The sequence below is a fragment of the Pyrgilauda ruficollis genome, unplaced genomic scaffold, assembly GCF_017590135.1.
Source record: "Pyrgilauda ruficollis isolate IOZ18807 unplaced genomic scaffold, ASM1759013v1 scaffold20, whole genome shotgun sequence".
Classification (NCBI taxonomy): Eukaryota; Metazoa; Chordata; class Aves; order Passeriformes; family Passeridae; genus Pyrgilauda; species Pyrgilauda ruficollis.
Window position 1 is genome coordinate 3,162,312 of NW_024519207.1, and position 20,510 is coordinate 3,182,821.

Here is a 20,510-nt window from a genome sequence, read left to right on the forward strand (position 1 = left end):
AGGAATTGAAAAACATGTTAAAAACAGACAGCAGGTCACAAGGTAATTTGGGTGTCCCCCACTTAATTGTTTGGATTAAAAGAATAAAGGCATATAACTTTTTTTCCAGAAATTAGAAAGATTATAGAAAGATAGATTAATAGTGAGATAGAAAAATTAATATGAATGTATATGTATATATATTATTTAATTTCATATATTTAAATAGAAAATTATATATTCTGTGGAACTTCTTGCCAGCTTTGTTGTTAAACCAAAAACCTAGTAAATAATTGCTATGACAACTAAACTTGCTTGTAAGTAAGGAGAAAAGCGTTATAGCAGCAGAGATTGCAGTAATTCAGGATAAATATCAATCCTGTTCATTTACTGTTGACTGGTAGGGATGGGAATAAACTCTGTCACTGTCAGGCCATTGTCATTCCTGTGGTTTGCTCTCAGCTGGGATAGTGCCCCAGGGACTGCTGGTATGAGTTCCATGATTTCTGTGGTTCCTGGGCTGGTGATTCCTCACAAGTGTCCGGCCACCAGCGGGAAATCCCCAGTGCCCAGGAGCCAAACCTCCACTGCTGAGGTCTGGAACAGGAGCAGTACCCAATGTACAGGCAGCTGCTGGAGAGAAAAATCAATTTCTCAAAGAGATCTGATGCTCTCAGAGACACCTTTTGTGGGAGTCATGTGTAGAAGTTATTTTCTTTCCATTTTGTAAATGAATGAAGGGGAGGAAAATGGGTGATTTATGTTTAATTTTTTCCACTCCACCCCTTACCACCAGTAAATCCAGAATCAAGGACCGATTTATTTATTTGTTATTAATTTTTGAAAATGACATGTATCAATTTTTGAATTTTTTTTAGTGGAATTCTCTCACTCTTGCTTGGATCTTAAGTTCAGAAGGGTTTTTTTTAATCCTTTGTCTTCTCTGTGCCTCCTCTGATTACTGTTAAATGTCTAATTACAAAAATACTCAAAACCCAACAACCCAAGCCCTTAAAAAAACCTTTAAGAGAAATGGAGAAGAGGGGAGGAGAAGATACTGTAAGCACAGAAGGGACACTTCTGCATTTTTTTAGTTACACAACAGTCTGTATTGCTTTTGCCAGAAAAAAAATCTGTATCAACATATTGAACATGCAGTCTTTAAAAGCAAGCCCTGGATGAAATACCTAATCTGTTGTTGAATTGCTGTTCTTACAAACAATTCTCGTAATTCTTATGGCAAAATATATTTTTTTATTAATTGCAAAAGCTTTCCAATCATTTAGCCAAGCTGTTATAGATGTTCTTTGGACAAAACACTAGAAACCAAATGTCACTAAACGAGAGGACAGTAAGAGCGTGTGCTGCTTTGTCTTCATGTCTTCCCACTGGCTTTTCCAGTTTATCAACTTTTCTGTTTCCATTTTGTTATATTGGTGGCTACAGCTGGTATCTAAGTTGCTTCATTGCTCTATAACATGTGAGTTAATTTTTTGATCTGTATGTAAGGGTAAAAAGCAAATCATAAACTACTGAAAATCTGATTTCTGAAGGCAATAATGTTACTTTTCTTTGTCCTGACTCCCCCTGTCCTCCTCACCAGCCCTGCTGTCCACTTTGATCCCAGTTTTTCACAGCTGAACTTCCCTTAGAAGATGTATTTTCCAAGACAGAGTAGGGGAGACTTCCATCACACATCCATCACACGTCCATAGAAGACACAGGTTTATTGCTTCTGCCACTCAACAAACAAGAGACAATTTCAGTGATGATATTGTTTTGAAGCATTAAAGTCGGGTTTGGGCAGGAGTCCAGAATCAAGATCAGACTGGCTTTTCAGAAATTTAAAATGTGAAATTTATTTTTGACTTTTAAAGAACTGAGGCAAATGTGCAAACAGCAGAAGTCAACTGAAAATGTAGATGTTACTGTGTGTAAGCCTAAAGGTTCACAAACTGCAAAGCCCCTAAAATAGGCAGTAAACAACTAAAAGCCCAGGACTGGTGATTTTATAATCTTTCCCCTACTTTGCATTGAAACAGGGGCTAAATTATGGTATAGGTATTATACAATTTTTATTTATATCATGCATCCTTGGCAAGGTTTTTTTGTTCTTGTCTAGCCACTTTCTCTTCGTGCCGCCTTATCTTGGCCATATGTATTTCATTATAAGGTAAAATTCAATTGCAGATCCAAGTAAGGAGTGTTTCAAAAGTACTCCTACAATTTTAGTGTATGTCAGGTGGTGAGGGAAATGTGTCATCGTTCTCTTATTTGCCTTCATTCCCTCCTGGAGAGCCCATGGAGATCAACTCTGGCTTTCCCTATCACTGATCTCTAGAAAATTAGCTATAATTGGATACACATATCTAGATATCTAGATATCTGTGTCCATCCCCTCTCTGCTCATGGATATTATGCTGCAATGCACACAGTATTAAGTAACTAATACAAAATTCAGCATAGCAGAGAGGATCACTTAATTTCTGGCCATCTTTACCTCACCCTTTCAACAGCTCTTCTCTGTCGGAATTGTTTTCATCTTGGAGTAACTGCTGAAGCCTGTGGGGATCGCAAGATTCCAGGCACATGATATGGGTGTTGTAAAGACAGGGGAGAATGGGATGACTTTATACAGAATCAGCCTATTTGAAATAATGTCCAAGGGTCAAAAAAAGTGTTGCAGACAAAGGCAGATGGACTGGCCTGCACTGATTTGATTCTCCTGTTTAATTCCCAGAGTCTCCAAGTCTCCAAGCCAGCTGGGCTGGAACAAATAGGAAGGCAGAATATTTTGTGTTCCTCAGCACTGATTTATTTGTAGAGGTGAAACCAGGGAATTTTCCTCCATGTGAAACTCTCTGCTCCTTGGCTTCAAACATTCAATAATTTCTCTGCCAAGGAATGTTTGTCCTCCCAAGACAGATCAATCAGCATGTACAGATTATAAGTGACCTTTTGCTTTAACTTGCCCTGTGCATGGTGACCTGCTGTTGACTCAGTGCCTTGGTTACTGGTGCTTAGTGCATCCATCTCTCACCTCCCTTAGTTCCCATCAATTTGTCTGCTGTGCCAGGGGAGAACGTGGCGGGGGAGGATGTGGATTTCTAATGCCAGATGTATTGGTGAACCCTCTGACTGAACAGAACATGACTTGGAGAGACCTTCTGGAAAGCTGTTTGCACAGGGAAGCATTTGAAGACAGACTGTGATTGTGTAGATAGGTGCACACAGCACAACATCAGGACAGAGAGAAGGACTTTAGTTTTGGTTAAAGTAGAGACACGTACGTGATGCAGCCGTTTTATTGGTAGCAGTTATTTCATTTTCCTTGGTAAATAATGGGCACAGTTTAAATCGAACCCTGATTTTCAGAAATGTAATCACACTTGGAGTTGTTTGCACTTGACTGATAAAAAGCTTTAGCTTTTTAAGTGTAGGCAGTGTGGCAGAGGTTTGGTACCAGCTCTGTTACTCCCATTTGGAGGCTGCGGGAATAACAGCACACACGGCAGCAGCAGGCTTGGCTCAGGCTAGTGGCTTGCTTTTATGGTGCTTTAGTGTTGCTATTTGAAATAGCCAGGGACTTGGGTGGCAGTGTAAGAGGCATGCACATCTTCATTTAGGGAAAAAAAGGTGCAAATGGGAGTGGGGAAGTCGGGAGCCTTCAGGGCCACCGGAAGGAGGAAGCCTTCTTGTGGCATTGGAGAAACAGCAAATATGAGGCAGAGACTGGAGGAAAAAAAGGCTGACCTGTTCTGATTTCAGTTTCATTTGTACTTTAAATCAATGTTATAGTAAATGTTTGTTTTCTCATGTTTTTCTAAGCAAAGATATATTTTGCTTCTTTAACAGGGCAAAAAGGATGTTTCCCAGATATTCAACAACATCTTGAGAAGACAAATTGGCACGCGCAGCCCTACTGTGGAATACATTAGTGCCCATCCACATATCCTGTTCATGCTTCTAAAAGGGTAGGTGCTTTAATTTGAGTTTCATTAAAGAGCATTGCCTGGAACATGCTGGCATTGCAGTTGATCTACTTTCTCACTTTTAGTTTAAAAAAAAAAAAAAATTCAGATTTTGTTCCAGCTTTCTTACTTTATTTTTTTCGTATTGTCTTTCTTTCTATGGAACTCTATACTTTTTAATGGTCAGATTATTTAATTTGTCTGTTATTTCTTCTCCAAACTTCATATTGAAATAATTATGTGCTGGTTGCTTTTGACTGTACCCCATGTGATGTGCACTTCATTTCTCCCCATGAACTCTTGTGTAGCATTGCTGGTGACAGCTCAGGTTCATTTAGACATTTGTGCATTGCAGGAGTGACCAGCAGTGGTGTCTGTAAATAACTGGAGTCAAACTGGAGCACTGAGTGGTAGAACAGAGAGAAGCAAAAATGCATTAAAAGAGTAGTTGTGCCTGTGGGACAGGCTTCTCCAACGCTTGTGGCCACAAGTGAACTCCAACTTTAAATTCTTTCTGTAATTTACCCCACAACTTTCAGCATTAATTTTTTTTTTTGGTCTTTTAAGCGTCAGGACAGTGATGATAATTCTTTCCATCATTATTACAAACAGTTTTTAATTTCCTATGTATATACAATAATTTTCTTCCCTTTTCTCTGTCTTTGCTTTTTCAGTTTTTCACTCATTTTGATCTTGCACACTGAGCATGTATCACTACCATATGTCTGGGATTTATTTAAAGATAAAAAATATTTTTGGATTATCTCCCAGATTTTCTTTGGCATCTGTAGCAACCAAGAATATTAAGATGATAGTAAAGTTTTTATGCATATATGCTTAAAATGACAGACATTTTACAGTAAGTGACCTGAGCTGGTGGATTAATTTAAATATCATCACTAAGATGCTTTTTTTGAGAACCTTGCTGCATGCAGGAGTGTGTCTGTGGTCCTTGGGCTCCTTGTTCATCATGTCTTGGCTAGTCATCTGCAGCTCAGAATTGCCATTTCTGGAATGTCTTGTTAAAAAGTGCAGTTGAATCCATCAGTAGAAGCCCAGAGTCAGTCCTGCCCAGCCTGAGCAGCTGCTGCAGAACAGTGCAATGATGTCAGACACGATGATGCCTTCCCTGCCTGTGTCCTGCTGCTGGGACTGTCTGAAAATGAGACCTAAAATCTGTGCCTGCAGCCAGGGCAGGGCCCTGAACACACAGATTGCTGCATGCCCACAGTGTTGGGGGTGTGTGTGCAGTCAGCTGCAGGACTGGGAAGCAAGCACCTCATATTAGACACCACCATGTGAAAATGTGACTTGAGGATATGTTTTCTTATTTATTTAATGCTGAATGAATTATATTATTTATACTATATAGATATATATTTATATAATGCTATAGCAAATATAGGAAATTAAACTCTGCTAAAGGAAAGTGAGTTTGGCTGACTTGTGCCATTCTGTGTTTGTTACATGACATCATGACATTACCTGGAGAGAAAAAAAAATCACCTTTACCATGACTATAAAAGAAATGGCCCAAGACTATTGTGACTGTGATACTTCCATTGGATGCAAAATTTCCTCTGGCCCGTGTCAGTCCCCAAAAGAAAAAGGTTCCTTTTTTGTGGCTTAATGTGAGCTCTGTTGGGTGGGAAGGATCTTCAATCAGAGCTCCCGCCCAGCATTTCCTGTCTCATACTCCAGTGGAACTGCCAACTTGAGATAACAGTTCCTACCTTTTAGGCTTCATTTTACTTGTTGACTGCTTCCTTCCAGCTTCTCAGCTTCAGAAAACACACAGCACATAGTTCACTTTTTAAAAAATTTTCTTTCACTTGTGTAGGTTATTTGACTTTGCTGCTGCACGAGGACTTGCTTTAATAGCATCTTCTTTTCTGTGTGCAGGCTTTGTGTGTAGGATTTCAGATGAGTACAGTATTTGGTGTACATAGAGAACCAGTTGTATTTGGGCCAATTTTTTTGCTCTGGTGTCAGCCTATTGCATTAGCCCAGAAATAACTTTGTCCTTTGTAATTTAAAATATTTTCCCTCTAGGACAGTGACTGTTGAGGACAGTTTATGGCACTTGCATTGTTTCTCTCAAGTGACAAATTTAGAAGCTTCTTTATGAATATATATCTATATATCTATATATCTATATATCTATATATCTATATCTCATGCCACATGCTATCTCTACCCTAGACACTGCCCCAGCCTGTGTTGTGATGCCCTCTTCACATCACAGCTCAGTTAAAGCTTTAATGGTATATTGGCTGAGGCTGTAGAATTCCCCTTGAGTTTATCCAAGGATGAACTCAGGCTATACAAGTAATGTAGTCAGAGCAGAATACATCTGTTTAAGACCTTGTGTCTCCCAGGCTTGATGCCTTCCAAATCTCCTGCCTGTGCTCCTCACCTTGTACCGTCTTCTGCAGTAACCATGGAAGAATGATTCCCTTTACACAGAAATGCATTTCTGCTCTCAGTCTTGCCTCTTTCAAACTTCACAATAAGTGTTTTGAAATACTTCAAGTCCATTGTTTAATTTTCTAGTTCTCTCCAGTATTCACTGTGTGGGGGTTTCTTTAGGTTGTAAGTTCATCCAAACAGAAAAGAACTCAGTAATTTTTTCTGCTGTGGAAATACATCAGCATAGAGCACTAATTGCTCATTAGAAGTGATTTTGAATTACATTTCTGTCATTCCTGCCTGGTGGATTTGCATGCAAGTGTGGGTGCGAAGGACATGCTAGCTATGACTGGGCAGCCTGTAAACTTCTTCCAGGCTTATTCCAGGCACCAAACCCAACTTCCTTTGCTTGTGTGAACAGCCAAAGGTCCATAACCCACTTCCAGATAATGGAGCATTTGACTAAGAACGATTCTGTTGATACTTGATGTTTTTAAAAGTTATTGTGCTGGAAACAATGTAATTTGCTTTTATTCCAACCAAAATATTCATTAGCCAACTATTAAATATTTTCTTGGCTGCACTCCTAGGAGCAGCTCTGCCTCATTTTCCTTAAAAATTAGTATTCCTGTTAATGGACCTGATGCCTCAATGGGAAACATCAGTGAATTTCTGCTGTTTGAAGAGTTAGAAATTCAAGTTTGCAAATGCTTCCCCAAACCAAAACAAATAGAGGCTTGAGTGCATTTCCTTGAGGGTGGGAAGCTTCATTTGCCTGTTTGGAATAGCAATCCATTTTCATTAAGCCAACTATTGTTGACAGCAGGTTGAAGTATGCAGCTCTGGTATGCTTGCAGAACACAACTGTTCTTTTAAACTGCATGCTGGGGGTAAATTTGAGGGCCCACTCACTTACAGCACAGATGGCATTTTGTGTTTTTCTTCCTTTTTTTTAAAAAAAAAAAAGTATTTCTTTTGGCCTAGTGATAGGAATTAATTGTGCAAAGGAAAAACGATGCTGATAATCTCTGGGTGATAATACACAGTTCTGATATAGTATAACCAGTTTATTGAAACAGAGAGTGCTTTCTGTCCCCTTGGACTTCACCACTTTCATGTGATTTCTGGCAGACTGCTGGAAAAAATGAATTTTAAATCCTACTTGACTGTTGGATTTCATCCTTTTTGTTTTTAATGTGTTTCTAACAGTTTTGTTTCAGATTAATTTCAGCTTTAAAAAAATCAAGACTTAATAGAAATTGAAGATGATCTGAATTTCCTCCCCCCTCCCTCCCTTCCTTCCTCTCCAAGGGTGAGACGTGTGCTGGCTCCTGGCTATTGCAGTGCCTCATGTGCCATAACGGGATTGTAACTTGAGGAATGGGTGCTTGTGTCCTAGCACAGCCAGAGCCTCTGCAGAAGAGGCATTGAGCAGGACTCCTCCTAAACTGAAGAAAAAAAAATAAATTTCAGAGCTACAGAAATCTTAATCCTGTGCAGACTGCCTGGAGAGACTCTTCCTACCTTCCTCATTAATACTCCAGAGTGATGTCCTCTAGAAGAGGAGTGGGAGGTGATGGATGGTCATGAGGTGTTGCAGTTTTCTTGGATAAACTGAGGAGCTCAGAATTAACTCTGAAAAGGGAGGTTATTATATTGTACAGGCTGTGCTTTCTCACAAATCCAAAAGGGTGAAGGATTTCTGTTGAAATGTTGCACACTCCCCACGGTCTTTTCACAGAGAGGGGGTGTAGTGCAAATTTACACCGAAATGTGTTTTGGCTTGGGAAGAAGGAGGTTTGCAATGAAAAATTCTGGCAGCCTTGTCTGTGTCTGCTCCTGAGCTTTGGGATGAGGTCCTGCAGCTGGGTACAGCACTGGCTGGGAGCTGCCCTCAGTGTGTGGTGTCCCTCCTGGCAGGTGTTCCCTGTGCGACAAAGTTCCCTGTTGCTAGAAAGGTGCCCGTTTATCTTCTTTCTTCTATGTTTTGATGTTTTCTGTTTCTCTTCATTCTCCAGATATGAATCCCCAAATATTGCCTTACGTTGTGGAATCATGCTAAGAGAGTGTATCCGCCATGAACCCTTGGCCAAAATCATACTATTTTCAGAACAGTTCAGAGACTTTTTTAAATATGTGGAAATGTCAACATTTGATATTGCTTCTGATGCCTTTGCTACATTCAAGGTAAATTATTCAGTACATGCATTTTGTGTCAAAAGCAGCACTCCATCAGAAGCCATCACTGAGCGCTGTGTTGCTTTGAACTGGGTGGCTTTTTTATTGTTCAGTAAAGGATATAATTAATTAAACCTTGGTCTGATTGTAGCAGGATTCACAACAGCAATCAACTCTGCCAAGAATCTTTAGAGAAATGTAAATCTGTATTTAATTCACACTCTTCACCTTGATAACTCACAGTCTTTTATGCTACCATTAAACACTCAAATTAATCATGTATTACCTACAGTTCTTGTAAAATGCATAACCTTTTTCTCTCCCTACCTTCCCCACGACAAACCCACTGCTCATCATGACCATAGGAGTGAATAGAAGGCATCATTTAAAACTAGCATATGAAATAATTGTAATTCTTGCTGTCCCTTCTCAGCTCAGCAGTCAAGTATAGATTAATGCCAAGCCTGCTGATTGTTTTACAGTGTATTCAGAGTCTTATTTTTGTGAGCCATGGTTCAGTGTAAGGACTGTAGTGCTAAAAGCTAAGTAAGTGGAAGCACTGCATAGGCTCTGTAGAGTGTAGAGTAGAGTGTTCTGGGTAGAGTTTGTGTTGTATTAAAAATGAGGCTGGGTGAAGATGCCAAATTTCTTGTAGTTTGTACGTGACCATCATCCTTCCCACCAGCTGCTGGTATAGTCTCTGAGTAAAAAAAAAAAACAAAATAAATTCGATGCCTGTGAACTTCACATACAGGGAAGATTAATTTATTTCTGAAAAAATAGTTTAAGAAAGCTGAGGGAAAATCTTTTTAGTTAAAGACTGTTCTAAATATAGATACAACTCCTTTTTTTCTTCTGTCACTGAGCTCCCTGCTGTCATAGAAACATATTGTTTATTCTTTCCTTTCAAAGCTAATTAGAAACATGATTAGATAGACCTCAGGAGTAATTGTAAGGAATGTTAGAGCTCAGCTCAGTGATTCTACATACACTGAAGCCTGGCATTTTACTGGTGTTTACTAACCTACTGAATGGGATAAAGATTTGCATAATGGAGATAACATTGCATTCTTCAGTAATGACTTGAGCAGGATTAGCAATTCAAATCACCCCTTAATCAACTGCAGCATCTTTCCCTTATTGTAAGTTTCACTGTTGTGATGTCCATTAGGTAAAGGTTATGAAATTCAAAGTAGCACAGAAACACAGACAAGGCATAAAAATGCAACGTAACTGAGGTATTTAAATCTTCTGTTTCTGGCATTTTACCCTTTTGTTTCTGGTCAGAAAAAGTGCTTCTGGACTCAGTTCCCAGCTTGACAGAAGAGAATTTCATCTTCTCCCCAGGTCCTGCTTAAGCAGGACAGCAGTGTGTTGGTGGTGATGGACAGTCTTCAGCCCAGCCAGGAGGCAGGATGGGGATAAGGGTTAATTAAGCTGTGGCAGGGACTGTAGACTGCTACAACCTTCCCAAAAAGAAGAGAGATTGATGTTGTTAATAGATCTACAGCTGTAGAATGTACTTCTGTCCCCTGTGAACTGAGTGTATTTTTAGCAGGATTTAAAAATAGGATTCTACAACCTCACATGCACTGGAAAGAGAGGAGTATGAGGGCAGTTCATCCTCAGACAAAGGACAGACTTCACCTTTTAAAATGCTTGGGGGAAATGTATGAACACCATTTTTAGGTCTTTTTGAAATTGCCTCAGCACCTGATACATGGTCAGTTCTGGAAAGAAACCAGCTGCTCATTTCATCTCCTGTTTGTCTGCTACTCTGAGCAGCTGGAACAGCAAGAGGTGATGTGGAAGTGACTGAAATATGGAGCTGCCTCATTTCTAATACTGGGAAAATAAGTCCTGTGACTGTTTGCTGGCTGGATTACTGAGTTCATGTTTTCATTTCTGGGGTCCCCATGTTGGGTTTGCAGTTGCCACCAGGGTGTCTGGTTCAGAGCTGAAAGCCTTGGGTAGTCCATGCACCAGAGGAGGGCTTAATTAAATGTGTTTTAAAGTCTGAGGATATTTATAGTAGGGAAGCAGTGGAATTATGATCTGAAGATGCACTTCTTAATTAAAGTTATCCAGGTGCACTGCAGAGAGGAAACAGAGCTGTTAAAAATGCAGAGGAAAAGGGCTTGTATTTCAAGGTATAAGCTGCCTGTGGAGGGTTCAAGCAGCAGTTGGGATGTGCTGGCTGAATGCTGCTCCATCCTTCCTCGTCATTTCCCATTAAAAACTCATTTTGGATTATATTTCATTTGTGCCCCCTATTGAAGGACTTGTACTTGCCTCCAAGTGCCCTGCATAAAAGCTCCTGAATCATGTGTTTCACTCAGCCTTTAAAAGTGCTGTCACTGCAGTCCTGCTAAATTAAGGGATGTGTTTAAAGCAGGCACTGGATTTTGTAGTGCTCTGCTTTCCTCTTATAATTGATGGTAAAAATAAATTAAAGGATTAGTATGTAAAGGATTTCTTTTATTTGTGAGGATGCGTCTGTGCATCTGCTTGAGCTCCTCATCAGCTTCAGCCTCTGCCAGGGTAGGGAAACCAAGAAAAATATTATAAAAAAGAGCAGAAAAATACCAACTTGAATGGACTTCATCAGGCATTTATTGTGATCAGTGTTGTATTTTAAAAGAAGCAGTAAGATAAAAATCATACTTAAATGCCTCACACTGGCCACTCATTTCATAGCTATTCATCCAGTAAAAAGACAGTTTCTCCTGGAGCTGAACATTTGCATAGCTGTCACTGAGCACCAGCATCACCATTCTGTGGGAGAGGTTCTTTTAATTTAAATTTGAATTAGTTAGCCTTCTGGAATGGGAGTCCGTCTGTCCAGCTGTCTGGAAGGTCTGCTGCTGCTTTGCGTCAGAAAGTCAACCCTGGGCAGAAAAAGCTCTACAGAAGAGACTCATCCCACTTACCTGAGACTCCTTCCAGGGAAGGGAGTGGAGGTGGAGGGAGCCTGGATGGCTTAGCTTAAGTTGGTGCCTAGCTTTCACTGTTAAATAGCTATATGTATATACCGTGGTTGAATTTTCCTTGTATTCTTGGAGATGAGCAATAGCAGTTCAGGCTTACCATCATCCCCAGCTCTGGGGGAGCACGTAGGTCACTTTTGGCTTGGAGACCAGAGCTCATCCTCCATAAAGGGTTAATTTTCTTTCTTCCTTTTGCCCATCCCTGTTTAATGTGAGTACTGTGCACTATGACCTATCAACAACAAGAAAAGGTGGGAGGCAAACAGCAATAAAGAGTATTAGAATAAGTCTGTCTTGATTCTGTTAGCATTACATTAACTGAGTTCTCCCCTAAAAGTCCTACTAACCACTTAATGAATGCAGTGCTGTCTATAGAAATCATCTTGTAAATGCTTTCTGGTCAAAACTGCTGAAACACATTTGAGAATCCAGGGACAATCACAGGCACTTGCTCTCTCAGGTAACCTTTCTCTGTTCTTCCCCAGGACCTGCTAACGCGACACAAATTGTTGGTGGCAGAATTTCTGGAACAAAATTATGATGTAGTAAGTATCAACGCTGAAAGGCTTTTTAAAAAATCTGTTTATGCTTGGCTGGAAAAAAAAAGCACAGGGAGTTTCGTGCTCTGCATAAACTCCTCACACAGAACTGCAAAACCAAACCCTGCTTTGGAGCAGAACCCACAGCTGGCATGTGAGATGCAGATACCCCCTCTGCACACAGCTGGGGACACAGCCAAGCTCTCAGGAGAACTCAGAGGTTAAGAGCAAGTTTTATTCCTTTCTGTGTGCATCAGATCTCCTCAAGTGTGAATGGAACTGAAACTTTGCACGCAAACAGATCGTGGGAGAAAACCTGTGCATGGTTTTAAACAGTTTTGTGATACTCCAACACTGACAGGGCCATACTGGAGTTATTTACTCTACTTTGGGACAGAAGAGAAGAGTTACTGAAACAAGTTTTAGCATTACTGGAAATTACATGCACCTGAATGAGGGACAGAGCTCTGAGTATTCCTATTACCTTCCTAAGGCAATTAGTCCCTTGGTTAGCTGCTATTTTTCACTTTGACTTTTTGGCTCCCTTTTGAACCAAATATGGGTCAGAAAAATTCCATTGGATTGAACTCAAATTGGATTGGTACAGATCACGGAATTAGACTGTGGGTCATGTTTTTGTGTTACCTAAGGTATTCTTTATTTCACTGCCAAAATGAAAAGACAAATTTCTTTCATTCTGATTACCATGAAGATTAGAAAAAGAGCAGGCTTATTATTGCTGAGTCACTAATGCAGCTTAGCTGGAGCAAAATAAGTGTCTCTGCTAATCTTTTCCCTTAATACTAGAGCACTGTACTGGAACAGTCCCCATTCTACATTTATCTGACGTTTTACATTTTTGAGTATCAATTGCCTAAGCAAGTTTTTTTTTGGGGGTTTTTTTGTGTTTTTTTTTTTTTTTTTTTTTTTGTTTTGTTTTGTTTTTGTTTTTGTTTTTTTGGTGACTATTGGACAGCAGTGTTGATTTTTCCTGCTTGTTTCTTGTTTGGTAGATAGTCTGAACATTCTGCAGCCTTATCTCTCAGTCTTCCTGACCACAAGATCCCCTTGATCCATCCCTGCAAAATCCAGCACACACTTTGCTCCTAGTGACCCTTGCTGGGCAAAGAACTTTAGCAAGTGACAGTGCTGAAGGCAGGCAAGGTGGCACCTCACAAAAGGAGCATTTGGGATGCCCCCTCACCATTTTGGGGTGTTGTACTCAGTCACACAGCCTGGCATGACCACGATATGAGTGAGTGGACGTTATGTGCTGGACCCACATGTCCTGGCAGCAGAGTCACCCTTCTGTAAGAGAAGGCTGTCCAGGCACTGGCTTACTTCTGTCCCAGTTGGCTCACACCAGCCCCTGTTCCATCCAGTCCATATGTGGTATTCCCCCTCTGCAGCACTTGGAAGAGGAGGGTTCCTGGGCATTAGTTAATTCACTGTGTGATGACCAGCCAAGAGAAGAGGCCACAAGAGCTGGGCCTGGCATTGCAGTGGAGTATTAGAGGGTGGCACTGCTGCAGCCTCTGGGGTGAGAAGGACTAAGAGAAGGAAGGCTGGACATGAATCTAATGCATTTGTTTTTTCTTGTTATTCTAGATCTTTGAGGACTATGAAAAACTCCTTCATTCTGAGAATTATGTAACAAAGAGACAATCTTTGAAGGTAAAATCTCTCAGCACTTTCCTCCTAAATTTTTACTCTGTGTTATGCAGACTATCAAGGTGCATGTAGGGCAATGGAGCAGCCATTTTTCTATCAACAGAAGAACTAAGGGCTTGTGATGCTCTTCCTGAAAAGCACAGGAGCTCACTGTATCTTCTCTCCTGGGTCTCTGGGCCATTTCTATGGAATGAGTGCTGTCACTTCTCCTCTGAGCTCGGATCTGTGCTTTGGTTCAGGACATGGGCTACAATGAGCTTGGCAGTAAGGTGGCAGTCTCTGTCTGGGGCACCAAGTGTGGCATGGCCTGCACATGGAAGCAGAGGAGGGTGTGAATGTAACATGGCAATGAAATGAGCTTGTCTTTGTCTACGCTTGCTTTTGTCCCAGCTACTCACACCAGCCCCTATTACACCCAGCCCATATGCAGGATCCCCCTCTGCAGTATTTAGAAGATGAGCACATGATTTTTCTGATTTTGCTTACAGCTTCTGGGTGAACTGATTCTGGACCGACACAACTTCGCCATCATGACGAAATACATCAGCAAACCAGAAAACCTGAAGCTGATGATGAACTTGCTGCGAGATAAAAGCCCCAACATTCAGTTTGAAGCATTCCATGTGTTCAAGGTGAGCCAGTATGACTTGTAGATGTGGCAGACTTTCTCTTCTCATAAAAATATCTTTCAAGGTAGACAAGAGGAAGTCCAGAAAATTAAGGCAAAGGTTGAGGTTTACAGTCACTTGCAGTATTTGAGTGTCATAATTGAAAAGGCCTTTCAGGTGAGACCTAAAGCAGCATCATTTTGGTTTGAGCTGGGGGTAGTCAGTCAAGTAGCCATAAGCTAGAGGTAACAAAATACACAACTTCTAGGTAGCATCCAGGGGACCTTCTTCCTACTTCTGGATCATTTTACCATGTGATTCTACGTAAAGACAAGAAAAAGTTCTTAAAACTCTACCTTAGATTAAAAGCAGGTGGTGCTGGTGCTGGGCATCAGTGCAAGCAAAATATGCTTTTAAAGGTATTAAAATGGTTTGGTAAATTTGAGCTTGAAATTAATACTATCCTTCCATCATTTGGCAGTGACATTAAGGCAGTGTTAAACAATTACCTGACACAACCAGTGTCCCTTTTTTCATGATGATCAATGTTAACAAGTTAGAAGTTTACCATTTTCCTATCAAAAGAGTTCTCTGCTCTGGAACAGAGGGTGAGTCAGATTGTTATGCAAAACTAACTCCAATTTGGAATGAACATGTTAATTTCAAGCTATAAATAGAGTTGTTAATGATTATCAGAAAAGGAATTTTGGGCCTCTAAGGATATCCCTTCCCTATGGGGAAGGGCTAAGAAAGTTGGCTAAGAAAGATACCAGATAACACCAAATGACTGTGGAAAGAGGTTACAACACCCTCCACAAATTCAGGGTGACTTGTTACACAAATTCAGGGTGACTTGTTAAATTTAGTACTTTTGCCATTTTTGATTTGGGAAAAAAGCTTTCAGATCTTCAGTGTGGAGACTTAGAGAATATTCAGCTTCTCCAAAAAGCTTTTACTTTTGTAAAAAAAAAAAAAAAAAAAAAAGCTTCAGGGAGGATTTCAAGAAAATTCCTTTCGTGAAATAAGCAGCTTGGTAAGCTGTTCCCTTGCTGACTTCCTCCAGTCAACTGAACCACTGTGAGTAACTTGTACTCCTCCTCCTTATCAGGAGGTGTGTGGCTCCAAGATAAGCAAGCAGTCTGGCTCCAGGCACTTGTAGCCTTTGAGATGCCAGTGGAGAGAAGGTATCAGGGGATTGGGGTTTCTTAGACACTCTGTGAAAAAATACAAGATTTTTATTTATGAAAGACATGAGTTGCTGTTCCTGAATTAATGATAGACATGGACCAGGCCTTGGGAATGGCTGATTTCACTTATTTTAGGTGACATTCAAAAGGACTTGGAATGATGTAAAAGGATTCCAGTATGCAACAATGTCACACATTGCTGTTCCTCCCATTTTGCCTTCCTATTCCTCTCTTCCAGTATGTTGCATCCTATTTCCAGTTAGAGTGGGGATATTGCAGGCTCATCCTTGCTTGACCACTTGCAGTTGCTGGCATATGGACATAAAGCTTGGACCTTGGAGTGCCAGCAGAACAAACCATGAGCAACAGCAGTGTTGTGTCTCTTCAGTTCAAAGGGCCAGACTCTGTCCTCAGACACCTCCATGGGATGTTGTTGGTGTTTTCCAGTGCTGCCAGTCAGCAGCATTTCAGCAGGGCCAAGGCATTCCCATGGCATTCCTCACACTGCCTCACATGCACAGAGCTCGTGGTGGGGGAGCTGCAGACTCAGAGCAGAGCCTGATCAGCTGGAAATTGCTGGTTCACAACCTCCAGCAGCACACTACAGAGTAACTGTAGAGGCGCAGCAGCTCCCACAACACCCTTTCAGGATCCTCCTCACTGAGGATCTGGGCTGCCTGGATGTAGCAGCATCCAACTCCTCCCTAGGGGAAAGGGTTGTTACCGGGTTTGTTACAGGAAATTGCATTGTGAATTAGCTTTGTAGAGAGGGTCAGAGAAGCTCTTTTCCCTCTGATTTCACTTCTTAAATTGAGTTCTAACTTCTTGAGAACTACTGAAATCCTTATGTATTTAAAGATTGGCTTTGTCTCTAAGTTTGTTTGTGCCCAGTTCTGCAGCGTCCCTGCCTCCTGTTTCTGGGTTTGTGTCCCTCAGCCCAGTTCTCTTGTCAGCTCTAATATTCCATGTTAATGTGACTGGGAGAGGAATCTTGTCCTCAGCTTCTAATTTCATAAATTTTGAACTGTGCCTGCATTTTTAAATTATGCTTGCAAAATACCTATGCAGTCCTGGCTGAAATTACAGTAGACTAACCACAGTGATTTGGAATCAAAGGTCTGCTAAGAAGTGGATACTTGCTGCTCTGTCTGAGCTGCCAAAAGATTTGGGTTTAAATTACCTGATTTAGATGTTTCACCAGTTAGACACAGTTGAAATGAAAAAGTGTTTGTTTTGTAAGCATCCAGATTCCAATGCTCCTGTGCCCTAGTTGACCCAAAAAAAGGCTTGTGACTCTTACTGCCTGAGGAAATTTCTAATTATTGAAGATTTGAAACTGTGAGATAGAGATTAAAGTGATGAGCACTTCTAGTGCAAACTTATTTTGGAGGAACACTTTGTGGTTGAAAATGCCAATACCCCCAGGCTCTGGAATATTTAATTCATCCAATTTACTGTGGGTGGGAAAATGAAGACAGAGTGTTCACTTGCTGTGCCTTTTTCTATTCTCCACTTAGGTGATGGTTGATCTTCCTCATAACTCCAGTCTCTTCTCTTTTTTTTTGCCTGAAAAAAATGGACCTTCTGCATTGCAGCACCATCCTAAAGGTCTGCAGCTGCTTTCTAAAACTGGATGTCCCAGGCAACGTACGCATAAGGATTACCAGTATTTAATAATGAGGAAAAGCTAACAGACCTCACCCCTTCCCTCCTCCTTCATAAATAAATCCAAGGGGATCACTTAGAGTGGTAGGCTTTGAGAGTCACCAGTTCTTCTCTGCAGTGATTTCAGTGGAGAGACGTCAGTTTTGAGTGCACACACTTTGGGGATCAAATGTTGGGAAGGGCTCTCCAGCGCCTGTGGTGGGTTTGTGATGTGTTCCATTAGTGGAGCCTACTTTGAGTTCACCTGTCTGTAGGGGAGGCTGTATCTTTCAGACATATGGTGCAGGGATTCTTCTAACCTCACCCAGTCAAAAACAAATGATAGGAACAGCTCTCTTGGATTTCACATACACAGTTTGCTAATTTTGAGGAAAACACCCTGTAGCAGTGAGCTGGGATTATGCGACTTTCTTGCTCTTAAGGGGACATTTAGCAAGACGTATTTTACTGTTTAAATCTAAAAATAGAATGGGTACACAGTGTTTTGTGACCTCAGTTTCATTTTTCCATTCTCTTTCCTGCACATTATGAGCTACCTCCTGCAGCTTGCTCTGCAAACGGCCTCACATAATTTGACCATACTGACAGTTTGCTCTTGGTACGAAGCTGAGGCCGTGTTTGTGGGGATGTGTCCTCTCTGTTTCTCACTGGATAATCTAAAGGACAAGGATTATTATGTGAAGCATTGTGCTATAAGCAGCATGAACCGTGTGTGTTCTGTGTGTGCAGTGTCCTGACAGTGACATTGTGCATGACCCCAGAGCAAGTCCTAAAATACTCAGTCCAGGGCATCCTATAATTGCTCTTGCTCTGCTCTTGCGCCAGAAGGTGGTAATGCCTGGTTATTAATTGTAAGGAAATAAGGTCAAAATCTCTAATCAAGTTATTTTAATGTTTGTTTGAAGAAATACATAAAGACTTTTAATGGAGAAGATAACAACTATTGCACTTTGGACAACTTTTGAAGCTTTGGAGTTGATTTTCATTCCAGGTCTTTCACAAATACTCGTGAAATGGAGCTTTTTCTGTTTTAGATAGCTATATTTAGAGTTGGAATTTTAAATGGGTACTGTCTTTATTTTGGGTCTCCATCTCTCTTATCTATCTGAATTTAGTACTCTAGAACATATATCTTTTCATAATAAAACCACAGGTGAAACCAAGTTCTCTGTGGTTTGATCCAACTTCATTTTAGTTGAAATGTTCCAGAATGCATTAATAATGTTTCTGGTTTTAGGGACTGATCTCCTACTCTGTGCCAACACAGAGTTCTGAATGAGTGGGACCCTTTCTAACATAGTCTTGTGGTGGTCCTACCCCTGGGCTCTGTGAAACTGGTCAGTTGATACTGACAGAATTGATTTTGTTTGCTTAGCCAAAGTGTTGAATAACATTTCAGGAATTTTCTGGTCCTTGAACATTCTCTCTTTACGAGTCCCTGTTGACACTGAGCAAGACTGGCAGTTGAGATGATCTTTGTTTGAATGTTCACTTTGCCAGTTTTGCAAGGGGAAGATTGTAATCTATAAATAGTTGAGCAGGAAGATAAACAGGATGTGATGGCTTCTATGAAACGAAGTTCTTTATTATTTGCTATGGTAATACCAGTGGTAGGTCCAATGTGAAATGCTATTTACTAGGCTTACCACCAACCTTCCAGTTCCGTTTGCAGAGCAGAGAGCTTTTACAACAAGAATTATTTAGATTTCTTCATATTGAGAGTCACCCTTCAGATAAATATTAGGGAGGCCTAATATTCATTAAAGGAAGATGTTCAGCACTTCAAGGTCAGGCCTTCTTTGATGGTTTCCATTTGCATTGTTATCAGATGATTTCTGAACATGGAGGTCTTACCAGTGTATTTGATGGCTTCTCCTCATCACCAAGGGTGACCTGAACTCCAAAACAAAAATTTCTTATGAAGACCTGTAAATCCCCACCTGTAGGCTTACATCCTGCTTTTCCCCATGCCAGCTCTTCCAGATGACTGGGGGCTTATCATAGTCCAAATCCTGGAAGTATCCAGCTTCCATCAGCATGATCACCTGCTGTAGGTCAGCACACAGGGAGCTGCATCCTGGGGCTCCAGCTGAGAGCATGAAGTGCTGCAGCCTCATCCAGAGCCACATGTCCATACTCAGGAGATCTCAATATTCATGTAGATAAAGCACAGACTGGAAAGCTGTAAAGCACGTCCATATTTACATCCCCAAACCCTTTTTCTCCCAGTCTAAGGGGAACCAATGCATCAACAGCAGTGTATCAAAGTTATTTGCAAAGGAGGAGATGCTGCTTTCAGATGCTGCAGCTGCTGAGAGCGCCTCAGGTGTAGTGAGAGCTGGGAACTGGCCATCCCACCCACAGGCAGCTGTGTCCCTGGTACGAGGCTGCCCTGTGAGTACTTCGGGCATCGTGCAGGAAAGGGGCTGCTCAAAAGGGATCCTTGGGGGCTGTCAGTGCTGCACTTGAGAATTTTTCAGTGGCAAGTGGGAATAAAAAGGAACCATTTAAGAAAATAGCTCAGGGTAATTAGAGAAGGGCAAGGTGGAGGCCTGTGTGAATAACTGTAGGTAGTGTATTGTCACTGGGGCCATGGCCTGGACATCAGATCAAGGAAAACTTTGTAATACACTTGGGGACTGTTCCCCCAGCATGGCAGAAGTTGCAGCTCTTTCTGCACAGCAGAGGGCAAAGTACCTTGCAGCAGGGGCTTTTAGGAGAAGCCTGAGGAGGAGGGATCCAGAGGAGACAAAAGCATAGACAGAGATTAAGACTATTCTAGCATCAGGATGCCAGGGTTTAAGAGTAGATGCTCTGTCTCACCTTTGTGAAATGAAAAATTGAAGATTCCTGTTTGGGCAGAAGTGCTTAGTGGGGTACTATTGGTGTGTATTGAACTCCATTCCTTCCACATGTTCCCCTGATGTGGCATTTGCCCCACCACTTGTGTAACATCCTCTGATTTTGGAGTATGAAGCCTAATGGTGGGTGCAATCTGAACCCTGCCCCAGCCTTTACCAGGTGTTGTCTTAGGGACAAGAGGCTGTAACACAGTCCCCCAGGACAGCGTGCACGATTCTCAGCAGGTAGCACAGCTCCTCCCTGAGCAGCTGGATGTGGCCCAGGTTTTCCTGTGGGCACAACCTCAGGGGAGGCAGAAGGACCTGCAGAAGAGCCCCAGCTCGGGAGCCAGCGGTGGTGCTGCCCGTGCTCGGCAGGACAACATGCCATTCTGTACTGTCAGCAGATGTTTGTTTTCATTCTGGTTTGGACAGCCTTGGAGGGAAACTGGACGCTTTCCAGTTCTGTCCATCCT

The 20,510-nt window shown here is 41.4% G+C and overlaps 1 protein-coding gene across 6 annotated transcripts in view; it reads left to right on the top strand.

Annotated features, from left to right (window-relative positions):
* The window catches only part of CAB39L (calcium binding protein 39 like), a 61,384-nt gene that overhangs the window by 37,962 nt on the left and 2,912 nt on the right, over nucleotides 1–20,510 (top strand). For 5 of the 6 annotated variants that reach the window (XM_041467046.1, XM_041467045.1, XM_041467043.1 and 2 more), the window contains 5 exons: nucleotides 3,835–3,953; nucleotides 8,378–8,546; nucleotides 12,010–12,069; nucleotides 13,672–13,737; nucleotides 14,223–14,366. In XM_041467046.1, coding sequence (XP_041322980.1) covers nucleotides 3,835–3,953; nucleotides 8,378–8,546; nucleotides 12,010–12,069; nucleotides 13,672–13,737; nucleotides 14,223–14,366 — 558 coding nt within the window. Of the gene's footprint in view, nucleotides 1–3,834; nucleotides 3,954–8,377; nucleotides 8,547–12,009; nucleotides 12,070–13,671; nucleotides 13,738–14,222; nucleotides 14,367–17,046; nucleotides 17,276–20,510 lie in introns of those variants that run through there. The other variant, XM_041467047.1, reaches the window with a different exon arrangement.